We start from the raw sequence: 25,790 nt of genomic DNA, 5'->3' as shown, positions 1-25,790 counted from the left end.
CAACCAATCACCACAGAATGGACCTAAACTCACTGCTTTCAGTCCAATATGAACATATACATTCAACCTCACAGAAATATTTCAGGGTAAAAATCTTTAAAAATTTGTTAAAATCAAAAACAATTTAGTTTTTTTCAGAAAGAGCTATTTGATGTACCTTGTTTGTCGGCACTGTAAACAAGATGCACCAGTGGCTCTTTTCTTGAAATCTTAAGGATTCTAACTTTGAGTTTATGCTGACCTCAGTGAAATGTGTTTTTGAAAGTGTGTTTGGTGGGTTTACCTTGAGGAGGTAGAGGCGGATGGTGTGATACCTCTCCATGTTGATCAGCCCAACGTGCTGCGGGATAACCTCCAGACTCTCCAAGGTTCTGCTGTGACTTCGAGACAACATCTCCGGACTGGGACACACACAAAACAGCATTAAAACATTAGAAATTGAAAATCTCAATAGTAATGAGTTAAAACACTTACATCACCCTTCAGTCAGCCATAACTTGGTAATTTGGCTACTTTCACTTGTGAACAGGAAAAATCCAAAGACATGTACCTGTCCTCGATGTGGCGTCGGCTGGTGGTGAGGGCCACGGCGATGTTCTCCCAGGCCTTCCAGTTATCACCTTGGCCCGGCACCTCGCAGCCCAGCTGACTCCAACACTCCTCAAACACTGCCCGCCACTTATCCTCCGCACACACACACATACGCCCCAGCTTCCTGCCACATCACACACAAAGTACATAAAGTGTAAAGGTAATGGAAACATAATAAAAAGTCTAAATTATGGTTTGTTTCCCTGTACATTTCAGACACTCTGTGAGCTTACACAGGGCGGGTCTTGTCCTTGTCGGTGTCGAACAGGTGTGGTTTGAAGTAGGACCCTGCCACTTTGAGGCCAGAGCCCCATTCGCCACTGAAGGAGCCCTCCAGGTAGTCACCGTTAGCCATGGTAAGCACGCCCTGAGGGGAAGCCAATCAGTAAATTAAACTACACTGATGCACGTTCTACTTACATGCTAATACTTTTAAGTATTTTGTATTACTTGCACATTTAGCAATATAGCATATTGTTATATTCTTATTATTGTTGCATCTGTAATTTGGAATTAAAATCAATCAATTTAAGATAATCGACAAGCTTATAATAAAAGTACAATTGTTAAGACTAAAACAATTTGACACAAGAAATGCAAATACTAAAAATGTAATAATATCAAACAAAATATAAAAAAACATTTAAAAGACTAAAACAGTGTTTAAAGATATCAACACTTATTTGGGCAAACAGGAGAACATATAGTAGTCTAAAATATAAAAACTTTGAATGTTCATTAGTCACCTTTCCATTGAGGGTCCAGTCGTCAGAGAATTCCCCCTCGTAGGTGGTGTCGTCCTCTGACAGGAGGATCCCAGTGCCCTGATGAAATAGAAAATACCTCCCTTCAGTTCCTTAATTTCTCCTAATTCTTTCCATTTCTTCCCTAACTTGTTTATCTGAACCTTTTCTAATGTTGTATACACCCACAAAAAGTATATGTAAAGCATAAACCAGCTCCTATACATACAAGAGTGACATATATTATGACTTTAAAGATATAATATGAAACATTTATGCATTAAAATGTCTATAACCACCAGACCACCCAATGTTCTTTATGTAGTTTAGATGTGTAAATGTTTTCAACAATGTTCAAACTCAAAGAAATCAGTAATTGTTTTGGTAACGCTGCGCTTTTGGAGAGGAGGAGACCTCTGTGGATAATTCAGCTCCCTGACCGCACTGACAGCAATGATGGTGAAGACCAACTTTTGTTATAATTTTTACGTCAGAGAAATTACATATTGTACGTTTAACTGTCTCACAATATGTCTTAACATTCCTAAACCCTATTGGTTATAACAACACACACACAAAATGTGAGCAAAATCAAATACAGAAGTGCTCACCATCATCTTATTGTCTTTAAAGGCTCCTTCATAGTACAGGCCAAACTGAGTGACGACGACCCCGGTGCCCTGCCGCAGGTGGTCCTGCCACATACCCATGTACTTCTCCCCCCTGGACAGAAAACAGACAGTTAGATTAAGCTGTATCATAGAAAACATTACTAGGTCCGATCTCATTAGATCGTTGTTGCAACATTTGTCAAACATATCTGACAGAGCGTACTTTGTGATATCATCGAAGACGCCATAGCCGGTCTTTTTGTCCTGCAGCCACTGGCCAATAAAGACACTGGGGGAGGAGGTGTTGAGCTTGCCACTGCGCAGAATGCCGTGGCCGTGTCGCATGCTGTCCTGGAAGGATCCATCATAAACTTCTCCACTAGCATACCTGCAGACAGATGGAGGGAGGAAAGTTATTCTGTTCTTACAAACAGCTTTGTCTACTGCTGAGGAGTGCTTAAATCGTGTTGTGTGAAGTTATTTAGTTAGTTAGTTGTAGTTATTTTAGTTTATTTTTATATATTTTAAATTATACTATTTGTTGATTCTGTGTTCCTACTGATTGTCCTCATCATTGTCCTGTCCCACAACATGGACAATAAAGTTCCTAAACTCAATTATTTGCATACACACTCACCTGTATGTCCCCAGGCCGTGCATCTTGCCATCTTTCCAGTGACCCTGATAGTGGTCGTTCTTGTTGAGTGTCTTAATGGGAGCGACAAACTCACCAAAGCTAAACAAACACATAAATACACGAGAATGATAAAGAAACAGCAGGTAAAAATCACCTGATTTATGAAAGAATGACGTATGTGACATTAGTGGCCAGCACTCACCCATCTTCCAGTCCGTTCTTGAACGTCCCTGTGTATATTCTCCCATCAGGCCATTTTAACACTCCCCTGGAAACATAATTAATCTCAATGATTAATACTTTAATATTAATATTTAATACTTTAAATATTCTATTGAAAGGCAGAGAGCGTGAATCCAACCTGCCGTTGGGCTTCCCGGCGAGCCAGCGTCCTTCATACGTTGCCTCTTTCAGCCGTCCGTCCTTATAAAAAGTGTAGGATGCTGTCCTGGAGATGGGAGGCTCCAACTTTTGCCCCGACCCCGAGCTGACTGCCGCAGTGTCTTGCCCTGCCCCACTTAGGGCCTGGTCCACCGCCTGGTTGATGGAGCGAAGCCACTTGGCCTACGAACCAAGAAATGCACATGATAACACAGCCGGGTCCAGTTCATTTGAGTTGCAACAAATGTAAACGCAGTTTTAAGCAGCATTAAAAGACCTACCTTCTCCATGGGAGAGGAGGCCAGCAGGGTGAACGTCTCCTCTGGTGTGATCACCTTTAAGCCATATCTGCACAGATACACATAAACACTATTTACACCAGACATTGGCTCACAAAAAAAGGAAGAATAAAGAAAGAAAGGAAGTAAGGACAGAAAGAAAGTCAGAAGGAAGTAAAAAAAAAAAAGAAATAAAGAAGGAAGAAAGGTGAAGCAGGAAGTAAAATTAATTAAAATAAAAAATCTAAAAAAGACAAGTAAAGAAGGAAGTAAGGAATATAGAACAATAATATACAACAAATAATATATACAGTATTGAACAATAATACAATTCTGCATTAATATGGTTTCAGGCAGACAGATGATAGACACCTTCTAGGCGGCACAGGAAAAACAAACCAACAGTCCGATGAAACGGAAACGTATTGTTTTTGAATTTATGTCACAATGTCACAAACTCCTTATGGCAGTTTTCTTGCTCTAATCATATAATTGCGAGCGTTGTTGCAGCAAAATTATTAGTTACTCAATGTCCAGATTGGCCATGTTTTCTCCTTGTGCGAGGAAGCTAAAAAAAACCAAAACAAAACAAAAGAACTACTAAAACAATACCCAGTTTGCCATCTACGGTCTGCCTGAATCCATGTGAATGCAGAATAAGACTGAGACAGTGACATTCACATGTTAAGACACAGGTAGGAAACAGATTAAAGATTTAGTTTAAATTACTTAACACCACAAAATTATATATTAAGGAAATGGCATTCAGCTATACACATTATACAGGGGATATCTATCTTGTATGCAATATAGAAAATATATCTCTAACAAGGGCAGTGACGTCTCTTTCGGCTCAACCAAAAGAAAAAATGGACCGTGTGTGCCCTGACCGTAGCCCAATATCTAGGTACAAAAATAGGCACAAAATATATAAATATACAAGGGTGAACTATTAGTCATTTTCATTGAAGACTGAATTGTTTGCGATCTGTAGATGCCACTAAATTCTACACACTGGTCCTTTAAGTAACAATTAATACAATATGTAAAAAACATAAGCACATAGTTAAAAGTTATCTTTCAGTATTATTCCACAGAAAACCTGTAAAAATGTGACTTACAGGCCATTGTTCTCCTCTGGGATCGGTTCCACCCAAAGCGTGGCCAATGGGAAAACGTGATGGGTGGAGAACTGGAGGAGATGAGAGGAACAAGCATGGAGGATGTAAAAGGAAAGAGGGGAATTGAAAAGGGAATTAAGGAAAAAATGAGTAAATAGGAGAGAATAAAGAAGGGAAAGATTAGTGTTTAGAAAGGGAAAGAAACAGGAAACATCTTATTAACATATCTGACCACCCAGAGACAGTGACACAAGTTCAATTACTGTGTATACGGTGTGCCCAACAAACAAGAGGTGAACTACAGCCTTCTCTATAAGCTCATAATTAACAAGAAAAATGCTTTAAAAAGATAACATTGCAACAATTATACAAGCAGACAACTGACAGTAAGAATGAAGTAAAAAGGAAGTAAACAGTGACAGAGAAAAACTAATGGTAAGTCTAATGTCTAACACTGGCTGCTCTCTGGAGAGACTCACACATTCAGTGGGCAAACAATACACATGCACCTCTTCTACAGGCAGCATACTCCTGCTCTAATTTAGTTGGTTTATTGTTTACATTTCAGACAATATATATGGTTGGAGGCATCTTAAAAAGAAGTAAACAGGAAGCACAGAGGAAAAGTAAGCACAAAGTAGAGAAAGAATGGAAGTAAAAAGAAATTATGGAAGTAAAGAAAGAAGAAAAGTCAAGAAGGAAGTTGTTTTTCTTGACAATGACATAACCTCACACAGTCTGGAAGGAAAGAGACTATATAGAAAAATAAGGAAGAAAAGAAGGAAGTACAGAGGGAACTAAAGAAAGGAAAGGAAGTAAAAACAATTAAAAAGGAAGTGCAGAAAGAAGATTTACCTATGCTATGCCAGATTTAGTCATGCAAGACAACATGTGTTTCACATGTTTTTTAAAGAGGATAAGAATCAAGCATGCATGCTCTTCACCAACACTTTGCTCCTCATTCACACAAAAAAGGAGTAAAAAGGAAGTAAAGAAGTTAAAAAGATGGAAGGAAGTAAGGGGAGGAACCAAATGGGAAGTAAAAAGAAAGAACGGAAGTAAAGGAGAAAGTCAAAAGAAAGGACATAAAATGGGAAAAAATAAAGAAGGAAGTAAAAATTAAGTAAAATTAAGATAGGAAGTGCATAGCAAAGACTGAAGTTGTCATTCAAACAATTACAGAACGTCACACAGTCAGAAAGGAGCAGGACTAAAATGTTCAGAACAACCATAGAACTGGTGCAGACTGGAAGAGATAGGAAGGATTGGACATAAAATCTAATAGGGAGAGGGAAGGAAACTGCTCAGGATACGTGAACCAGACACTGTTGGTAAATTTGAAAGAATAGAATCTGTATTTTTGAGGTATATCCTCAAAATATTAAATATGTGTTGCTACAAAGACTTCATTCTGTCTATAGATCTAAAATGGAGAAAAACCATTGAGCCTTGGTTATAGTCGGTTCATCCTTCCATGCAGTCTCCCTCAGCAGGCAGAAGGCAAAGGTGGGGATAGGGCTGGGTATCACTGGACATATTTAATGCTCCTTTAATCATGACGTATGTGTTTCAGAGCAAGTTTAAATGTTCACAGTCCCTGTTCTGTGCAAAAACTCCTTGTAAACTTCAGCACAGTGAGTTAGCAAAATCAAGTGGGTATATTCCACAGTTAAGGTCTTACAGTACAAAATTCCCTTCTTGTGTTTCCTTTTTGAGCTTTGGCGACAAAAAATACACACAACTTACAGGACCATAAAGAGGATATCTACGATTGTCAACTTAAACTAATGTTGCACAGATCAAAATTGTCTCCCATTTTTTACAATGTAGTCTTGACAGGAGGGGAAAATATCATGGCTAGTATAAAAAGAATGAATTACAGCAACAGATAACTTGTTGAACATATATAGTATATTGCATCTGAGCATTGTATTCAGGTGGAAACATTTAAAAGGAAAGTAAAGAAAGAAAGGAAGAAAAATAAAGAAGGAAAGTAAAGAAGGTGTAAAAAGGGAAGCACAGAAGGAACGAAGTAAGCAAGAAAAGTAAAGACAGAACGGGAGTAAAGAAAGAAAGGAAATTAAATTGAAATAAAGAAAAGGAAGCAAATGGGAAGGAAGAAGGAAGGAAGAAAGGAAACGGGAACTAAGAAAGAAAACTGAACAAGGAATTGTATTTTATCTATATGCTCGCTGCAGGTAAAAGATTATATTGCTGCCGTGATTTTAAATGTGAATCAGTTCCAACAAGGCTGAATCCTATGACACAGAGCCCTAAGCCCGTCGCACACACTCACACACACATACACACAGAAGAACAGGTTGGTGGGACAGGGGAGAGTACAGGTTGCTGTGCTGACATTTGCTTCTAGCTGCATACTTACAAGATTTTTACAAGGTGCCACGCCCTGACAGCACGGAGGCAAGCACATACAAACGCTTGAAACACACCAAGTTACAGTGTCTGAAATATGCACGGCTTCATAAAAGTGAAAGGACACGATAAAAAGTGTGTGTGTGGAGCTGACCTGTGCGTGGACCAAAGCGTCGTTGAAAAGGATGAACCAGTTGACGGAAAACCTCCCGGCGTTCTGCAGGGTCAGAGCTTTGTTGCTGCTCTCGCAGATGAGCCGGCGGTGGGGCTTCCTCAGTGAGTCCTAACGATACACAATGACACCATTCAGCTAAATATGTGACATCATGTGACACCTCGAGGTCTCAATATGATACGCTTGGTGGTAATGGTGAAGGAACGCACGTGCTCAGCAAGTTTACCGTCATTTTTCCGGGGAAGCTCTTCCAGAAATGGAAGGTGTAATCGGCGTCCTTTCTTTTTCTCTTCAGCAGGAGGGCCAAAGCTTCAAACTTGGAGCAGCTATCCTGCAGCCTCTGGTAGTCACTGGAGCACTAACAACACACACATAATAATATTTACCAAGAAATATGGATTGGGATTTTTTAAACAGAGTCAGATTTCACCAATGGAAATAACCTTTAGAAAACATTTAAATCTTAAAAGAAAAAGTTTTAATGCTTTAAAGTTTCTATTTCTATAAAAATATTGGATGACTTTATTTTATCTGTCCCCAAATTTCCCTATAATTTCCTACAAAGGAAGTAGGATGCAATTGTAAATTCTTAGGAAGCAAACTAATATTTCTTGAGACGCATAATTTCACAGCACTGTATAGATGCACGTAAAAACACATCTGGTAATGTGCGTGTGAATAGTCCAACACAGCAGAGGACAGATGCAGCACGCCAGTAGATTACACTAAAACACTGTAATCTCAGCAAAGTCTTTTTATGACATGAATATTCCGGTACAAACTTAAATATCCCCTTCAGGAGATCAAAAAAGGAGAATCTTATCTGAAACATTTATGTGTTTAGTGTGGCGAACAGCTTTCCAAGATTTACTTTTTATCAAAGCGAAAATCTACCTGTATTTGGCACCTGATGTGTGTTCATTTTTAATCCAGTCCATAATACGAATAATTGTAACAGACTTGCTTGTTTCACGTACCACTTCAAAGCAGGTGGCCAGTTTGAGCAGCAGCCGGCCGTATTCGTGAAGGTGGCGAGTTGGGAGGTAGAAGAGCGCCACCAGGAGGTCAGCCATGGTGGGGTTCTCCTCGCTGCACTCTGACAGCTTCTGAAGCAGCTCGGGACTCTTCCCAAAGAAATCCCTTCAAAGAAAAAAGAATTGTGGGTCAGTTGCTTTTTTCACATTTGTGAATCGTCACTGTCATATCGGGTCACAGCACCTTATTAAAGTTTGTGTGAAGTTTGTGTGTGCTTACAGTGAGGGTTTGGTCAGGGTCTGGAAACCTCCCATCACCTGGAAGTTGCCCACATTGCTGCAGTACCTTGATGAAGAGTGTGTAAAGTTTTGTTTTAACACCTACAAATATTCAAATACTAGGCTCATCCTTATTGTTCATGATGGACGTACTCATGGTAAGAGTCCAAGAAGATGCCAGCGTGGTCTAGGATGAGCAGGCTCTTGACATCGCGGCCCCGGCGCAGGTTGGCAGTGAGGCTGGCGGCATGCTGCCCGGTTAGGTGACACAAGAGGCTGAATCGGCCTGCCAGAGTCTGCAGGAGCCCAAGGGCTACCTGGCCGAGGGCTGAACTCAGAGACTCTAGAGAAGGATGGCACACAAACGGAAACAAATGACAAAATTGGCGCTGATTTAAACATTCTGAAATCTTTTTGTCCTTATGTGTCTGTCTTACCCAGCTCCAGCAGGGGGCGTAAAATCTGAGTCTTGATGTTACATAGTTTGCAGTAAAACTTCCTCTCTGCAGACGCCAGCTCGTGAAGGCTGGCGATGAAGCCCATCACATTCCGGTCTGAGAGCGCCACACACCGCTGGCCGCCCGCAAACACATTGCTCACATAACGCAGCTGGAACGCACAGGAAACAACGGGATGAAAATACACACACATGTACAATAGACTGGATTATAATACTAAATAATAATAACAATAATAATAATACTACAGGCAGAAATTACATATTGTGTGTTTAAGATGGGCAATTATATTTGTGGTGTTGAAGGAAACAGATTTGGCTCCTCCGCGAATGATCAACGCAGAGCAATCACTTCAAAAAGCCTCCGCACTGCAGACATTGTGCTTAAGTGCTTAATTAAGACATCATCAGATGATCCTTAAGGTTTAAAGACTTATTTATTGTGAATCATTTGCTTTGCCTATTGAACATCAATACCTTTTATGTACTGAATGAAAACTGCCTGAAAGCAAGCACTGAATGTCTGATTAGATCCGTATCTTGTCCACTTATTCTTAAGTAAGACTGTTCCTGACCTAAATTACATTTTGGATCATTTTGAATTATTTTAATAGCACATAGATCATGTGCAGCTGCTTATGTTTAGCCATTTAAAGTTTTTGTTTCCTTTATTTTTATTGTACAAATTTCTTATACTGTATTTTAGACCGTACTGTTGGTCAGCCTCAGAACCTGCAAAGAATCTACTACCAGGTACATTGTCCTTACGTTCATGCAGAAGGGTAGTAGTACAGGCTGCTGGGTGCCCGACTGCTGCTCCTCTTTCTCTCCTTCTTCCTGCTGACCCAGGTCCTTGGCGTGGCTCTCTTCCGCCCCTTCTTTCACCTGCTGTCCGCTGTAATAAATGATGGGCTGGATGCAGTCTCCGTCGGCGAGCAGGAGGGTGTGTCTCTCTCCAGCACTTACGTCCCACACCCGGATTCCCTCTGACATCTGAAGCACAGAGGAACAGGAGTTATTGAACTTCAAGGATTTCCATGTCTCTGAGTTTATGTTTGTACAGGAGGGCTTTTCTCACCTTTGCAAGGCGGGGGACAGTGCTGGGTGAGTCCATGTGTCCAAGTTGACCACAGCTGTTACTTCCCCATGAAAACACCTGAGAGGCAACACACACGCACACGCACACGCACACACACACACACACACACACACACACACACACACACACACACACACACACACATATTAGGGCCGTTATCCAAATTAATTTTCTTTCCAAATAAATATCCAGTTGTAGTAACCAGATTGGGCAATTAACAGTGATAAAGTCTGTTTTTGGCCAAATATACACATGGATGAGAAACCTGTAGAGGCAAAAAAATCATTCAACTTCTTCCTCCAGGTAACAGGTAAAAGAACAGAGACTGAAGCCACTGACTGACCTGAGACTGAGCGGTCAGAGCGAGGGAATGATGAGCGCCGGCCGCCACCCGCACCACCTCCTTTTTGTTCAGACTCTTGATGCACTGCGGCTGTAATCTGCAAACAGACAAATCACACTGCTGTTATAAACATCTTTTGGTGGCCCGCAGTAATGTTTCTAACTGGTTAATTAAAAAGTATTCAAAAGTATAAAACAAGCTTTTTGTTTCTCATCTGCCGAAATGTGTAATTTTTCCTTCTTAGTCTCATGCTCTCACATGCTTTTTCCTTTCTCATCCCTTCTTCTCATACCCCTGATTTTTTTTAAAATTCAGATCAGACATCCTATCAGAAAGGTCAGATGCAGTACGGAGAGACTTCCTCCTACCTGGCCAGACTGTCTCCATGTCCCAGCTGTCCGTGCTCACAGTGGCCCCAACTCCACACCTCCGTCTGCAGGGTGGGAAACACCTCTTGGGCCTCTGGGACCGCCCCTCCTAGTGGGGTGAGGGCGACTGCACGCATCCTCGGACGACCGGCTTTCCTCAGCAGCCGTGGGGACACTGTGAGTGCACAGAAAATAAAAAAAGTGTTCCTAAATGTCCTTTTTTTTCATCCAATGCAAGAGATTTTTAACCAGCTTCAAGCTAATCCACTGTACAAGTGAGGGAACAAACTTAATCTGCTTTAATCTCACATTAGCTGAAACACACAAAAGAAGTCTTCTTTTGGTCCTATTTATTTCTTTGATTTGAACAGCATCCACCAGCCCTTTACATTTGTAGTTTTGCCTGACCCACGTTTGTTTGTAAGAACTAGTGCTGGGCGATATACCAGATGAGCAGGTATACTGCCTGTCCTTTCACAAACTAGGAACCAAAGTACCTCAACCTGAATGCATCTTAGGTGCAAAGTTCAGCAGAAGAAATCAATGTGAACAAAAATACAGCAGACAAACAATGAGAAGAAGCGAGGAACACATTAACTTATGGAAATGGAGACCAGCCCGTTTTTGTGCCTTAACATAATTTTGTTATATTTATTGACAATGTTGCATTGAAAAGATCATCCACGTACTTACCCAGTTAATCATCTAAACCTCCAGTCAAACAGAGTTTTATATATATATATAAAATATAATTTGAAAGCACAAACCCTCTGTAATATTTGTGTAAATCAGGTTGAGATGCTGCCGTGATCACTGTGAATCAGAGTTTTGTATACAGGTATTATTTAATTTTATCTACTTTTATCACAAAACAGGCATTCTTGGGGAACTTCAGTGTAATTAAGTGGAAAGGATTACTTTAAAAAAAGCAATACTAATCAACAAAACATGGTAAGAAACACATAGTCGTCTTTTTTCAATAAAATACCAACCAACTTAACTTCTTTTGTTTTCTAATTTCCCCTGTATTGTTTTTAATTCTGATATTTTGGTAGTGACACTCCTAAACGCTACCTTTTAGAAGAGACCAGGATCCGGCTTGTGCTTGCTAAAGGGTTAACTCTTCCACGATCTGGAAACTTAAATGATGGACACAGCAACTCATTTTCTTCCTTGAGGGTCCATGAAATAAACACAAAACATGAACACACACACACACACACACACACACACACACACACACAGACACACACACACACACACACATCTTTACGGCCTCCAGCAGGGAGCCATCTGGAGACCCAAAGGACAAAGACACAGAAAGGAGAGTGAAAGCTACACTGGATGAGAAATAATATCCACTCTTCAGGCACGTCAACACTCCTACAATCCAACTATGTATTTTAGAACCAGGATACATAAACCATTGAATACCTGCTGATAATCCCATATATAGGCTGTCATTTGAAGATTCTTGCCACTCTCTTCATGTGTCCAACCCTATAAACTAGAGCTACAACGACTGTTGCTATTAAATGAACATGAATGCTGCTGCTAACGTTAGCTCTGCTTGTTTCTCTGATCCAGACGTCCGATGAATAAAATCCTTCATCCGGTTCTAATCTAGAGTTAAAAACCACCAAGATCTAAACAGTGGACGGTAAAAACGTGGCTTAAAACTAGATCAAAAGTAAATTTATGACAGCTTCTGGCAGACAACCACAATCCATACAAGGGGATCTGACGCCATTGACAGGCGACCAGTGAAAACACACCTTTACCTGAATAAAATGACAGATTTCTAAACATTGTTGGAAACATTTGGGATAATGTAAGTACACAACTCAACTACATATATCTAAAAATAGGTCTAGTCTTTATAGATATTTTAATGCAGAAATGTTAAATATAGCTTTTTAATGATCAACAGATTAATCAATAATGAAAATAATCCATAGTAGCAGCCTCATTATGACTTGAATTAGAGTTTTCAGGATTTATCTCCCATTTTCCTCAGTAAATCCGATCTTTCAGCCTTTAAACCTGACGTTTATGTGAACCACAAGAGGACAGACTGGAAACACAAAGCACATATTCTCAGGCTGTCTCTGAGGAAAAAGAGATATGATGATAGAAGATGAAAGTCCATGCATTTATCCATTTTCTATACTTATTCCGGACCCCCATTTCTCCCTCCTAATCACATCACAACGATTTAACTTGGAGGCTAAATATCAATCTGCATTCTTCACACAAAGGCGACCATTCAGACGGGCTAACCTACAAATCAGTGGCACTCACATGCACAAAGCAGGACACAAAGCCAAGTCCTGATTTGTGCATCACTATTTGCTGTTTTCTTACAGAGTAGGATTTACACACACCACAAAATCCTTTTTATTACCTTAAATGTGCACATGTAGGTGACATTGAGCTACACATAATATAAAAGATACTGCACAAAGTGTGACACAAGGACAAGCCTATGCCATGCTGGATGAGGAAGCCAAACACAGAGACTGACATCAACCTGCACATGCGCAAGGTGTACTTACGCAGCAGGGTATAGGAGGAGGATAAGAGGTGAACAGCGTATCTACCCTGTGAGAGGAGTCCCGGGAGTGAGAGGCGGCGCCGCAGACCCTCGGCCTCCTCCTCGCGGATGTCCCCTGTGCTGGAACTCTTCTTCGCCTGCATAGAGTCCTCCTGGCGGACGCGCTCTGCGTTGTTGTCGCCCACGACACCTGTGAGGCCCGCCGGACCGCCTGGCCTTGCTGCTCCCGAGGGCAGGTAGAAGTTCATCATCTTTTTCAGGGACAATGCCTCGTAGGTGGAGGCGACCCGTTCACCCACAGCAGAGGCGCAGGAGGCCACCAGGCTGTTGAGCGTGGAGCCATGGGTGGAGGAGGCGAGTCCTCCTGCTGAGGGCTGGAGGAGAAACAAAGCAGAGTTAGACATGAACACACAGGAGTCTGAGTACTGTGAGATCAGACATATAGAACATAAAGCTATTTTTGTATATTAGAGCTGCAACGATTAGTCGATTAATTGATTGGTTGTCAACTATTAAAAGTCCAGTGTGTAACATTTAAAAACATAATTCATAAAAAAACAAGTAAACTCCAAACACAGGCTGGGGTAAAACGTAGGACAAAACAGCATTATTATAAAGTACTGTAGTGCAACTGGATGTTGGCCAGAGAAGTTGTTCTCCAAACATAAGAAAAAATGTCATATCATCATCTTATCTTGAATCACCATGCAATATTTGTCAAGATGCAATAAGCAATAAGATTACTGGTTACTAAACTAATTTGAATCAAGCATGTGAATCAATCAATATGTACAGTGACAATACACATGAATGCTGAAAGGTTGTTTTCAACACTATTTCATGTTTCCTTACAGTTGTGATTGTTCGACTCACCAGCACAGTGTGCAGTCCTGAAGTGGTCGCCTTAGCCGCCTGCTCAACCTCGGACAGTTTCTTCAGGTAGTCTTTGACAGCCTGCTCGTCTGGATAGGGTGAACTCTTGACCCCCAAAGCAGCACCTCCTTTCAACTGAGTCGAGGGGTCAGAGTCTGAGACTGGCAGTGCTCCGTTAGTCAAAGCTGATTCCTCTTTGTCCAAGTCCTGATGGTGAGTGGGGTCAGAGGAGGGCTCTGCACCTTTATCGGGCACTGGGGACACTGAGGTGGAGGAATAGGAGGGGAGGACCGGCTCGGACGGGGATGTTTTAAGCCCTTGTGTGAGAGCAGGCACCTCCAGCATGCCCTCGTCCTCGGTGAGCTCCACACCGAGGGGGCAATAGTGACCGTCAGAGATGATGACATGGTCCTCTTTGTCTGTCATGGTGTACAGCAGCTGGTTACACTGTCTGCATTTATCCACAGGGGGGCGGTGGGTGTCCTGAGGGCCCAGGCAGCGCACCAGAGCCAGGCTGTGTGAAGCCCCGCAAGCCACTTGTAATACATACCTGCCTGCCAAATGCTCAACTTTTTGAGGTTTCCAGACAGGAAAGACGGTGACGTTGAGGCCCAGCTGGCAACCGCTGCCCCACGCCCACACCTCCCGCTGGGCAGACAGTGCCAGGGTGTGCTGCTCCCCGCAGGCCAGCTCCAGCACCGGGACTGACTGCGGTGGGCTGGTGTCGGAGTCCACCACAGCAACCGGAGTAGGGTTGGGGACGGTGCTGAGGCCCGACAAGCCACACTGACCTGAGCCATTGTCCCCCCACATGTGGAGGCCACCGTCCTCTGTCACTGCCCCGCTGTGAAAGCTTCCAGCTGCAACAGCGACCACCCGCTGGCCGCTGAGCGCGCTCTCCAGGGTGGGTTTCTCCGGCTCGGGCACTTGACTCTGCTTCCATGGCAACTCCCCAAAACTGTACACCTGCCCTCCTGAGCAACAACAACAACAACAACAACACAATAATCAAAGTGATGGCAGGTTTTCTCATCCACAGGATTGTCTAATTGATCAATTAATTTAAGTTGAAAGAGTAGTATCAGCACTGATAGTGTTTATAGACATTTTAATGTGGAAATATTACATATTACAGCATATTTAAGATGCCAAACATGAAACGCACATCAGCTGAAGGCAGACAAATACCCCCAAAAAATATTTCTTAAAAAATCAATAAGATTTACCTTCCACCAGCAGAACACCGTGCCGTGTGCCCAGGGAAACCTGAAGGACAGGCCGGGGGAGGAGCAGTCTTTCTGGGGTGACGCTGCAAGAGTAGCCCTTCCAGGTGTGGAGCAGGCCTCGCTCTCCACCACTGTCATCCCCAGAGCTGAGATATTGATCGACCAGAAACATAATGAGTAGAATATTTATCTTAAATATTCTTTCATAAAGTATTTTTCCTTACAGCTCAAGAATTCACTCTAAAATCAGTATTGCATTGGCTGGGTTCCACTCCTGACATTAACCCACAATAAACATATATTAATGCAAAATAAAATAAATACAGTGAAACCGGACGAATCTGAAGAAATACTGTGATACAGTGTTTGGGTCATAACACCCAGCACTAGCTAGTCACACCACCGCCCTCCCCCTCCTGAACAACAGATGTTTTGTGGGTGAAAGCAGAAGTGAGCACAACTCCAACTGTAGGCGGTGTCACATGGCGATCACATCCAGCCAGGGAGCAACAGTTGAGTTGAATAATCCTCTTTAGGAGGCCTTTGGAAAGATTTACCTCTTCCTCTGGGTTTCCATCAGGGGGCTTATTTCTCCATCAGCATGTCAGACTCTGCTGCTGCTGAATGCAGACCTACAGTACAAAACAAAGTTACCCAAAGTTATCTCTCTTTACAACATCTAACCTAACAAGGAACTCTCTGCTTTATACTTTGTTTCTGTTCCTTCAATAACTTCCATACTTTCTACCTCACTGTTATAAACTTCAATCTTCTTCGCACACTGTCTTGTATACAGTTCTTTACTGTATTTTATTATTATTTTATATTGTATTTTAGGATATTCTGGGGGTTGCAATGCCATCTTGATTGTAAGGCGTGTAAAAAAAAACTAAATGAAAACATACACAGTCGGCCTTTATTTCTACATTTGGTTCAATCCTGTGAAGAAATCTACATGTAAAGTAAATTGTCTAATAGAACAAACATCAGGGAGAAGAAAACATTAGATGTGTCAGAAAAGATGTCTATTAAGTCTGTATGATTGTTAAAAATAAATATTTAAAGAATACATAACACAGACAGGAGCCTTAAGGAACAAGGTTGGGAACCACTGGTGTATTACACAGATATTTACATTATTGTGGTTGTTTTTCTTTTTAATACACATTTCTGACAACTTTCTGCTCTAACAAAAGAATTCCCCAACTTGGGATCAATAAAGAACATCGATCCACCTATGAGCTGACAGTCACACTGGCTCATACAGTGCTGTCAATGCAAACAAAAGTCATGGATGTAACCAAAACTCTGAGTTATTTTAGGGGAAAACCCTGAAAACTGGAAAAGAGAAGGTGAAGAGTCAAAACGAAAGCAGCTCTTGTTTCCTCTCCGTGTGATTTTAAATCACTGGTCGCTCTAACATCCACAATTAGCTGCAGGAAAAGACCTTTTATCCCCGTGCAGGCAGCTGTTTCCATCTGTTTCTATCTGTTTCTATCTGCTGGTTGTTAACGTGTTAATCCTGCAAGCTTCATATTAGCTCACCAATCCTGCTAACTAGCCAAACAGCTAACCCCAAACCCCACAGGTGGCTCTCATTTCTCATTATCGCGTTTAAAAAAGAAAGAAAAAGCCTTTTATTCCTTACCAGGTGGATGTACACACCACTCCGTGAGGTTCTCACTCAGGCAGGGAAGCAGATTATACATCCGTTTGGTTGATTAGCAGCTAAACGCCGCTGGTTGTTGTTCATCTCCTGATGTTGACACAGAGATCGTCTCCGGAGTCCGGACAGGGAGGTTCACTCCGCTGCGAGACCGAGCGACCACAGAGCGGGGCCCGCTCCTTAAAGTCATATTACCGGGTATTACACATGTTTAAAAACAACAAGCAAGTATTCATCTATTCTTAAAGCTCCAGAGTGTAACATTTAAGAGGATTTATTTGGATAAATATATATAAATAGAAATATACACAGTATTCCTATATCTCTGCTTCTGTGAAGAAAAGTAAATGTCTAATAGAACAATGGTCAAGTGAAAACACTGAATTTGTCCACAAAAAAAGAAAAAGAAGAAGCTGATTAAGTCTGTATGATTGTTTTAAAAAATTATACAGACAGATAATTGTATAAAAAGTTCCCTCCTCAGAATTCATCCAAATTCCTCCTTTTACACGAACTTCTTGTTACTGAGTTCACTATTTGGGTTAATTGTACAGTCTTTAATATAATATGAAATATACATACAATATGTCACTTAGTAAGTTAACTAAATTATAGAAAAGGGGTCCCTTTTGGTTGGGCCATCACAGTTTCCAAATTAAAACACCTTCACAATGCTTGTTTTATCAAAATTATTTATGAAATGAAATCTTCGCATTCACCTCAGCATAAACTAAACTGTTTGGTAGTTTGATTTATAACAAAGTCTAATTTCTTTATGAGCTCTCTCTGATCCAAGTCTTTCTGCAGAGCCACAAAAACAGCAGCAGAGTGACACCTCTTACCATTTTCCTCCTCTTGGATGCGGCTTAACCACCACCGAACAAGAATTGTTCTTCTTCCATCACTTCTGCCTCAAAGCTTTCTTGACACTGGCTCCCTCTGTAGACAGAAACAGCTCCTTCTAAGGTCACAAAAACACAATTCCTATTTTCAGGAGATTATACACGAATGAAAAAAAGTTCTGCCAATTGTTTACCTTTATAATGATTTCTGTTTTTTAACTTAATATTTAAATTTGACAACATTTGACACCAAACAATGATGTCAATGATTAACCAGCCCTCTAGATCCGCCCCTGTTTATGGACCTCTGAATAAAAAATGCAAAATGAAGATTTTAGGTTATCGTTTACATTTACAAAGTGGGTGTGATTGCAGAGTGGGAATGTGTGTGATTCTCCTTGTCCTGCTGAAGTGTCCTTGAGCAAAAGACTGACAGCTGACTTCCCTTTAAACGGTTCATTTCCTCAAAAAAACAAAATCAAAACGAGCTTTGGAAATCCCTACGAAGTTCCAACAGTAACTCTTTATTGTCTTTATACATTACATTTGTCTATCAATGATAGACAAATGTAATTTTAATTATGTAAAAGAAATATGATATTTCTTTTACATAATAAAAACAAACACCTGTCATCATTAACTGCAGTTAATCAGACTGCATTTATTGATCATACAATCTTGCTACCTCTTTAAATCTCCCTTCTGATTAAAAAAAGATCCTCGTAGCAGCCAATCATAACGTCCTGAGCCCCGGGAACAGACTCATATCAGACAGCGTCACTGCACTGACCCCTTCTTCTCTCCAGGATGCTCCTCTTTCTCGGCCTCTTCTTCTCTGCGGGCTTTTCCATGGAGATGAACCAGACCTCCAAGCTGCTGGGAGCGGAGAGCGGGGAGCAGTGCTCGGCCTGTGACTTCCGGGAGCACAGCAAGCAGATGCGCCTCCACAGCATCAAGTCCCAGATCCTCAGCATCCTGCGGCTCGAACAGGCTCCCAACATCAGCCGGGACATGATCCGCCAGCTGCTGCCCAAAGCGCCTCCTCTGACGCAGCTCCTGGACCAGTACGACCCGCGGGTGGAGGAGGAGGACCACGCCACGACGGAGACCATCATCACCATGGCCACCAAGCGTAACTAAACCAAAACCAAAATCCCTTCAAGTGTTCTTTCTTCTTTTTTTTGTTCTGCACCTTTTCTGAACGTCGTGCGTAAAATTAGAAGCGTTTACTCCGTGCGTAAATCCTGTGCGTAAAGTTTGCCTCCGAGTAGCCGCGCAGAAAACAGTTTTGACGTAAACAATCATGTAGACCCATAAAACTATTTATGTCCCGCTGAAGAAAAAATAATCACTTTTTAAAGTGTCATTTTTGGCTTTTATCCAAAATACTTACAATATTTTGATTTTGAAAAGCTGTTGGTACTTAAAATCGATTAAGTAGTGTCTAAGAAAACATAAATCTTTATTTATTATCCAGCAACCTTTTGCGCACTGACTTTTTTTAAATAATAGAGAATAAGTCATTTTATTCTGCTAAACATATGAGTTAAGTATTTATTTTTCTTACTTTTTATTGTTTTTAGCTGGGATATTCAACATTTGTATTAATGACAAATACAATTGATTCTTACAGTGTGCCATAAAGAAACAAAAACATGTATTTTTTATAAAGAAGTGGGTGTTGAACCCGCTGGAATTGGAACCCCACCTACATATTTACACAGATATCTGTACTTTCTACTCACATTTTCGAAATGGCTCCCTACTTTAGACTTGAGAGAGAGACTCGACCATATTTGAAGTTTCAGTTTAGCACAGAAACAGGCAGTGGAAATTAAACCAAGAGAGTACTTTTTACTTTTATACTTTGAGTACATTTCAGAGGCTATACTTTTTCACTTGTACTTAAAGAAGTTGAATCTGTACTTCTTCTTTTACCAGAGTTTTTAAAAAATTTTTTAAGGATATCTGTACTTCTATTTGAGTAAATTTACCTCTGAATTAAATTTTGCCCTGATAGTGGAAAAAAGGAAAATAATTTGGGTTCATCCTCTGGGGATCATGGATATTTACAGTAACTTTCATGCTATAGCCTGATGTTCGAGCTTGACTAAAGCGATGGACAAACAGCCAAATGTTAAATCTAAACATTTTATTGATTTCTTCCAGCTAATCCAATCGCCCAGGATGAGTTTGCCTCCTGTTGTTTGTTCAGCCTAAGTCCGAAGATTCAACCCAAAAACATCCTGCGCGCTCAGCTGTGGGTTCACCTGCGGCCGGCCGACATGGTCACCACCGTCTTCCTGCAGATCTCCCGCGTCAAACCCGGTAAGGAGGGAAACAACACCCGAGTCAGAGTTCGCTCCTTGAAGATCGACACCGATGTCGGTGCTAGCTCTTGGCAGAGCATCGACATCAAGCCTCTGCTGCAGGCTTGGCTGCGTCAACCAGAGACCAACTACGGCATCGAGATCAACGCCTACGACTCCAATGGAGCAGATCTGGCTGTCACCTCAGCAGAGCCTGGAGAGGAAGGACTGGTGAGTGCAATCAAAATGTTTAAAGTCCCCTTCCAGTCAAAAATCAGTATTACTTCTTGTTCCTACAGTGTGATGTTTGAATGACGTACGTGTAGAGTTTCACACTAGAGGGATGTTTTTTACATTTGTCTACTGAAAGTGGAAATGTTTAGTCGAGTTTTTCTGGCTGCAGGTGCTTCGTCTGTTGCATTGTCAGAACATTTTCAATCCCTTTCCAGCAACCGTTCATTGAAGTGAAGATCCTCGACCGCCCCAAGAGATCCCGCCGTGACTCGGGCCTCAACTGCGACGAAGAGTCTGCAGAGACCCGTTGCTGCCGCTACCCGCTCACCGTCGACTTTGAGGAGTTCGGCTGGGACTGGATCATCGCTCCCAAACGTTATCGGGCCAACTATTGCTCGGGCGAGTGCGAGTTCATGCACCTGCAGCAGTACCCGCATGCACACCTGGTGAACAAGGCCAACCCACGGGGCACCGCGGGGCCCTGCTGCACGCCTACCAAGATGTCGCCCATCAACATGCTCTACTTCAACCGCAAGGAGCAGATCATCTATGGAAAGATACCGTCCATGGTGGTCGACCACTGCGGCTGCTCCTGAAGAAACCATTTGCAGACTCAATCATAGAAGCTTTGTATTCAGCAAATGCGATGCAAAATTCTTTGATTTGTTAAAACCCAGTAACATAGGGGAGCAATGCAAGTATTTTTGAGGGCGACCCTAAAGTTGTTTTTATTCATACTTTGTGCTTTTATCCAAATAAAAGAAATATCACAAAAAAACCTTAGATATTAGACCAAACATGATAGAAACCAACCAACTAAAGGTCATAAAAGCACAACAGAGACGACAGAAATTCTTAAATAATCTAAACTTTACAAAAAATGCAATAATAAAAGTCTTGTATCTTCATCTTCGATAATGTGAAGGAGGGATTTAGATAAAATCCAACAGATTTCACTGGATCACTCAAAGTGGGCACAGGACTCATCCACATAGTTAGATCAGGAGGCGGATACGGGTGAAACTGATGATATTACACAGCTGAAGGCACTTTCAACATTTTCTTTAGCTCATAATTTTATGCAGTTGGGAAGCAATAATATATTGATTTGCATGGCCTAACCCTAACCTTACTTCCATGGATCAAAAACCTCAAGAAACAAGACTTGAAAGGCAGGTTCTCGACTGGTAAAAGGTTTTCATTAATCCAGAATGTTTTTAACTTACATTGTGAAGTCAAATGTATCTGAAATATATTCAACATTTGGGCTTTTTTATTAAAAAAATGTAACATAACGTAAATATTCTTAGAATAAACAGAACACAAACAAATTGAGTAAACTTTACTAGATCCCATAAGGAGGCTCCACACTCCAACACTGCAAGTCGCTGACCCTTTACATTGCACTTATGTAATTAAATTACAGGGAAAATGTAATGTAATGTAATTGAAATACTTAAAGTCAAACTTTGAAGGATAAATATTTTTTTGAGTGTATGCACATTGCACACACCTATATAGAGACGTATCACCAAGGTGCAGTTCAAACTATGAACAGTGGGGGCAGTGTATCAAGATGACAAGTAAGGTTTGCAGCAGACTGTAAAACAAACAACAGTGGAAAGTTTGGAAGAGACACAATTTTGTTTTAGACCCCTTTTTCTTCCCAATATGCAGGCAGTATGTGAATAAAGCAGTGTTTATGTACGCATACGTGTTGCTCAAAAGCAAGTATATCATGAATTCATTTATTTAAAAAAAACTAAATATAAAAGTGTAAATAGAAAGATAGATAGACTCCTGCTGTTCATGTCTCCTGTTATGAAAATGTGTCCTGATTTGAGCCTTGACCAGAACATACCCTGCAGGACATCTTCCATGTGCGCCTTTATTTTGAAAAACATGAACCTACTGACTGTGAGCTGACAGATCGTCCTTCCCTGTCCCAAAGCTTGTTTGCAAACTCCTTGCTGTGATCTGTTTTCAAGAAAATCCCACTGATGTGAGGGAGAAAGATACTTTTTTTAAGCACGTTATTGCAGGTGTGTTGTGATTTTATTTTATTCTGTAAATTGTGTGTTCTTTGAGGTGTATTGTGTGGTATGTTGTAAACAGGGTTAGGGTTAGGGTTTCAGTTTGTCAGCAATGTTTTAACTCTGATGGCTGCCATGTCTTTCCTTATGGTGTTATGACTTCATATAGTCAGTTGTTGGAGCCAGAAAATGCTCATTTTGAGTGAATTGATTGAGCTGAGTTGACCTGTCAATCAAGACAAACCTTCAATCAAATCTTAAAAGTACCCCTGTGAGTCAGGTTATCCTATCCTTAAGGCCTAAAGGCTGAATGCATTTGCAGCGTGAAGATTTTCAAACCTGCAGGCAGTTGCACAAAACACCTTAAGTTTGCAATGTTTAAGGCTTAATGTCTCCTTACCTGAAGGACTTACTTAAGGGGTTTACTGCAATGATTTTACAGTAGTAAAATTACAGTTTCCATGGAGACCAGTTGTTGGCTTGCTCTCTCGCTTGATACCTGGTGAAGAGGTCCATCCAAAAGGTTAAAAAGAAATTATAAAATAAATATTGCACCTTGTGTGTTCTGGCCAAAAAAGAGCGATCACTAGTTAAAGGAAGGAATACAACAAATCTGGTATAAATAACTTCAAGGTTTAACTGGATTTACAGTTTACTTTAAATCAGTGGCTCTCAACCTTTTTCCTTAAGGCACCCCTTTTCTATCATTGTGTAAACTGACGACTCCAAACTAAATCACATATTTTATATATATTTCACATATTTAATGCAAAACAATAACAGTAGAGACTAAATGATAGACTGTAAATAGTGCAGGAAGTTTGTGTAAAATTAGCAATTTGGATGAATTTTGAGCATCTACTGTGAATATTGATCAGAAATGAGTTGAAACGTTTTATACAATTCTTTGTCTGTATTATGTATTTTAAAACATTTTAATCATACAAACTTAATAGGCTTCTTCTTTGACAAGTTCAGTGTTTTCTTCTGCCTGACACTTCGAACTGCTTAGTTACTTTTACTGCGGGACGATTAGATATCGGCCTACTGTCTATATTTTCAAGGTTTTCTTACACACCCTAAAATAAAGAAAGCCTTGCAACCCCCCTTGAAGCTTTGGCAACCCCTAGTGGGGATCCTGACCCCCGGGTTGGGTTAGATTAGCTACTATATGAATGACTTATGAAGAAATCCCTGCACAGAAGTCGTCATAATAAAGATGACAAGGTTTAACGAAATTTAAGGATTTCCTTAAAGTAGTATAACCTTACTACCTTAAACCTTAAATACTTCATTTAAACATTTGAAGGAACCCTTAAGGAGAAGACTTATGGTGTTTTGTGCAACAGGTCCACAGAACAATATTTTCCTTCTTATGACTTCTTCTTCCTCTCTGGAATTATGCAATTTCTCTTTGTTTTGTAGTTTACAACTTTGACTGCAGCAGGGTGGGAAGTTAAACCACTGAAGGTCAGAAAAACAAGATTTTAGGAGCTGTTAAGTTAAACTCTGGCACAAGACAAAAATAAACACATATGCATCATTGTGCACATTAGCTGAGCATTAGCTACAAACCTGCTCGTCAACCACAGGGAATCTTTTTATCCTCTTATGGACATATTTTCCTTGTTTTCCTGTTATGCTCAGAGCTAGTGGATTAGAAGGACTGCAGCTGAAGGTGAGGAACTGTGATCTCAGAGGGAGGTTTGATCTCAATTTGAAGCAGAGTGCAGATGTCCTGACTGTTGTTATACTTCACGGGGGTTTCTGACCCAAAAGTTTTGTTCTGCTGTTGGAACAGAACGTCCTCGAGTGGCACAGATTAACGTTTGTGATTCTGCAGAGAACAAAATGTCTTGTCAGATCACTGAGCGATTTTATCATTTTTATTTTTGTTATCTCTACAAGACTTTTCTTTAGGTAAGACAGAATAATCTACTAGAGGAACTGCAAGATTTGCATTGCAATAAAGAAGAATTATTCCATTTCATGAGATTTTAAATTTTAAATAAAAGTTCCTTTAAAGAAAGATATTTAAAGAAGAGGATTGGGATGAATATTTATTTTATCCTGCTTTCCTTATGGCTGAGACTGAAGCAGAAAGTTTGCCATGTTTGTTGCTATTTATGTCTAAATATACTCATAATGTGCTGTATGTGTATAAGTATACAAACACATACAACATAAGTAAGCCAAACATCAGGTCATGTTTCTGCATTTGTGGTCAGTTGAAGTTCAGAATCTGCATCAATGAGCTACTGTCTGTGATCAGAGGCAATAAGTGAGCACACTGATAATCACTTCAAATTGTTCTGTAAAATGTTCAGCTCTAAGATTATCTTCAATGCACATTTGTGTTTGAAAGTACTAACAGTTTTTTGCCGACATGAACTGAAACCAGTGATTTTATGAATTGGAAAATGGTAACCAGTAATGTAAAGTATATTCATGCTGGTATAAAGTATTATTTTAAACACAATGGTGGTCCTTTTAAAGCAGATCTTTTTGTCCCTGGTTAAATCTGCTTCACACAGGAGTTGTAAAGAGTCAAACTGGGGTTTCTGGGTGATCAAGTCTTTCAAGTATGTATTCTAAAAACTATTTATTTCATCCACCAGGTGGCACCAATGTGCACTGTTTCCAAATTGAGGTATGAACATAAGATTTTTAAATGTGGTCTGCCACCAGTGTGCTTTAGAGATTTGTATCTGTCAAAATAAATGTTTACTCTTGGTGGTTTGTGCACTCCATTTGTATATTAATAATCATAAATGTGCTATAAATGTCTATATTAATATATGTAAGTGTTGACATATGTGAAGAGGTCCACCCACAGCTGCATATGACTTGTCAGATGAAGAATTATAACTAATATATATTGTCTAATGCTTTGGTGAGCAAACCAACAGACTTGGATGCATGCGTGAAATGTTCTGATATTTTCTGTATTGTTTTTTTTCTTGTGCTGCTGAACAGAATATTCATATTTTCTCTACCACGTTAAATAACAAGTACAAGTACTAACAAGTTCTGTAGTCCATAAATCAGTGGTTCCAATCTTATATTCTTTGTGACCCTTCAAAATAAAGCAATTCTGTCTTTCACAAAAAAAAGAATAGGCTGTATTCAGTTTTTTCTCTTTTCTAGCCTATTAATCATCTTCATCTTCATCTTGCACAGATTTATCTTGTAATCTATTAAAGGTGTCCTGAGCCTCTTGGTAATCACTATAGGATGTTACTATTACAATTATTATAGGGGGCAAATACAAATGTAGAAACATAAAAAATAAAGTCTTATTATATCATACGTTTTCTAAATCGTTTTTATCTGTGGTCAAAATGAGTAATTAGTAATGTGCACACTGATCTTTATCATGAGTTAGGTTTTAGTTTCAGAGTTGTAGGTGTCTGGGTTACTTTCTCTTTCTCTGAAAACACGTGGTCACTCTAAGCTCTTCTGTTTATTGGCTTTCCTCCCCTAAAAACTCTGCGTTATTTTAGCTTTTTATCATTTAAAATATACTTTACAGATTATTTGACAACCTTGGAGTCTATAAAAAAATAAATAAAGCACGAATTTATTCTTGATTTTGTGCTCGTATTACCAAATCTGCAAGAAAA

At 40.4% G+C, this 25,790-nt stretch overlaps 2 protein-coding genes across 7 annotated transcripts in view; one reads left to right on the top strand and one right to left on the bottom strand.

Moving 5' to 3' along the window:
- The window catches only part of als2b (alsin Rho guanine nucleotide exchange factor ALS2 b), a 41,436-nt gene extending 24,557 nt beyond the window's left edge, over positions 1-16,879 (bottom strand). For 2 of the 6 annotated variants that reach the window (XM_051427758.1, XM_051427756.1), the window contains exons 1-27: positions 16,732-16,879; positions 15,641-15,715; positions 15,084-15,229; positions 13,858-14,831; positions 12,986-13,358; positions 10,431-10,605; positions 10,063-10,159; positions 9,699-9,776; positions 9,389-9,613; positions 8,601-8,772; positions 8,317-8,506; positions 8,165-8,230; positions 7,888-8,050; positions 7,137-7,268; positions 6,890-7,018; positions 6,746-6,769; positions 4,363-4,433; positions 3,245-3,311; positions 2,944-3,146; positions 2,785-2,850; positions 2,583-2,681; positions 2,169-2,333; positions 1,946-2,057; positions 1,338-1,415; positions 825-958; positions 551-715; positions 284-401 (exon numbers count right to left, since the gene is read on the bottom strand). In XM_051427758.1, the coding sequence (XP_051283718.1) occupies positions 284-401; positions 551-715; positions 825-958; positions 1,338-1,415; positions 1,946-2,057; positions 2,169-2,333; positions 2,583-2,681; positions 2,785-2,850; positions 2,944-3,146; positions 3,245-3,311; positions 4,363-4,433; positions 6,746-6,769; positions 6,890-7,018; positions 7,137-7,268; positions 7,888-8,050; positions 8,165-8,230; positions 8,317-8,506; positions 8,601-8,772; positions 9,389-9,613; positions 9,699-9,776; positions 10,063-10,159; positions 10,431-10,605; positions 12,986-13,358; positions 13,858-14,831; positions 15,084-15,229; positions 15,641-15,660 (4,242 nt within the window). In that variant the 5' untranslated portion in view covers positions 15,661-15,715; positions 16,732-16,879. Of the gene's footprint in view, positions 1-283; positions 402-550; positions 716-824; positions 959-1,337; positions 1,416-1,945; positions 2,058-2,168; positions 2,334-2,582; positions 2,682-2,784; positions 2,851-2,943; positions 3,147-3,244; positions 3,312-4,362; positions 4,434-6,745; positions 6,770-6,889; positions 7,019-7,136; positions 7,269-7,887; positions 8,051-8,164; positions 8,231-8,316; positions 8,507-8,600; positions 8,773-9,388; positions 9,614-9,698; positions 9,777-10,062; positions 10,160-10,430; positions 10,606-12,985; positions 13,359-13,857; positions 14,832-15,083; positions 15,230-15,640; positions 15,730-16,731 lie in introns of those variants that run through there. The other 4 variants (XM_051427760.1, XM_051427759.1, XM_051427761.1 and 1 more) reach the window with 4 other exon arrangements.
- Positions 16,880-18,150: 1,271 nt separating this feature from the next.
- On the top strand, positions 18,151-24,900 carry LOC127378672 (growth/differentiation factor 8-like). Its single transcript, XM_051427800.1, has 3 exons — positions 18,151-18,723; positions 19,761-20,131; positions 20,350-24,900. The coding sequence occupies exons 1-3, from the start codon at positions 18,399-18,401 to the stop codon at positions 20,728-20,730; spliced, it is 1,077 nt and encodes a 358-aa protein (XP_051283760.1). The 5' UTR covers positions 18,151-18,398; the 3' UTR covers positions 20,731-24,900.
- The last annotated feature ends 890 nt before the right edge of the window (positions 24,901-25,790 follow it).

The sequence above is a fragment of the Dicentrarchus labrax genome, unplaced genomic scaffold, assembly GCF_905237075.1.
Source record: "Dicentrarchus labrax unplaced genomic scaffold, dlabrax2021, whole genome shotgun sequence".
Taxonomy (NCBI): domain Eukaryota; kingdom Metazoa; phylum Chordata; class Actinopteri; family Moronidae; genus Dicentrarchus; species Dicentrarchus labrax.
This window is presented reverse-complemented; position numbering and strand designations above follow the sequence as displayed.

What these genes read in the sequence shown, in the direction of transcription:
- LOC127378672 (XM_051427800.1), top strand. Translation starts at nt 18,399, where the DNA reads ATGCTCCTCTTTCTCGGCCTCTTCTTCTCTGCGGGCTTTTCCATGGAG. An exon ending in CATCACCATGGCCACCAAGC is followed by an intron (nt 18,724 to 19,760) that starts GTAACTAAACCA and finishes GATTTCTTCCAG; the next exon opens with CTAATCCAATCGCCCAGGAT. An exon ending in AGCCTGGAGAGGAAGGACTG is followed by an intron (nt 20,132 to 20,349) that starts GTGAGTGCAATC and finishes ATCCCTTTCCAG; the next exon opens with CAACCGTTCATTGAAGTGAA.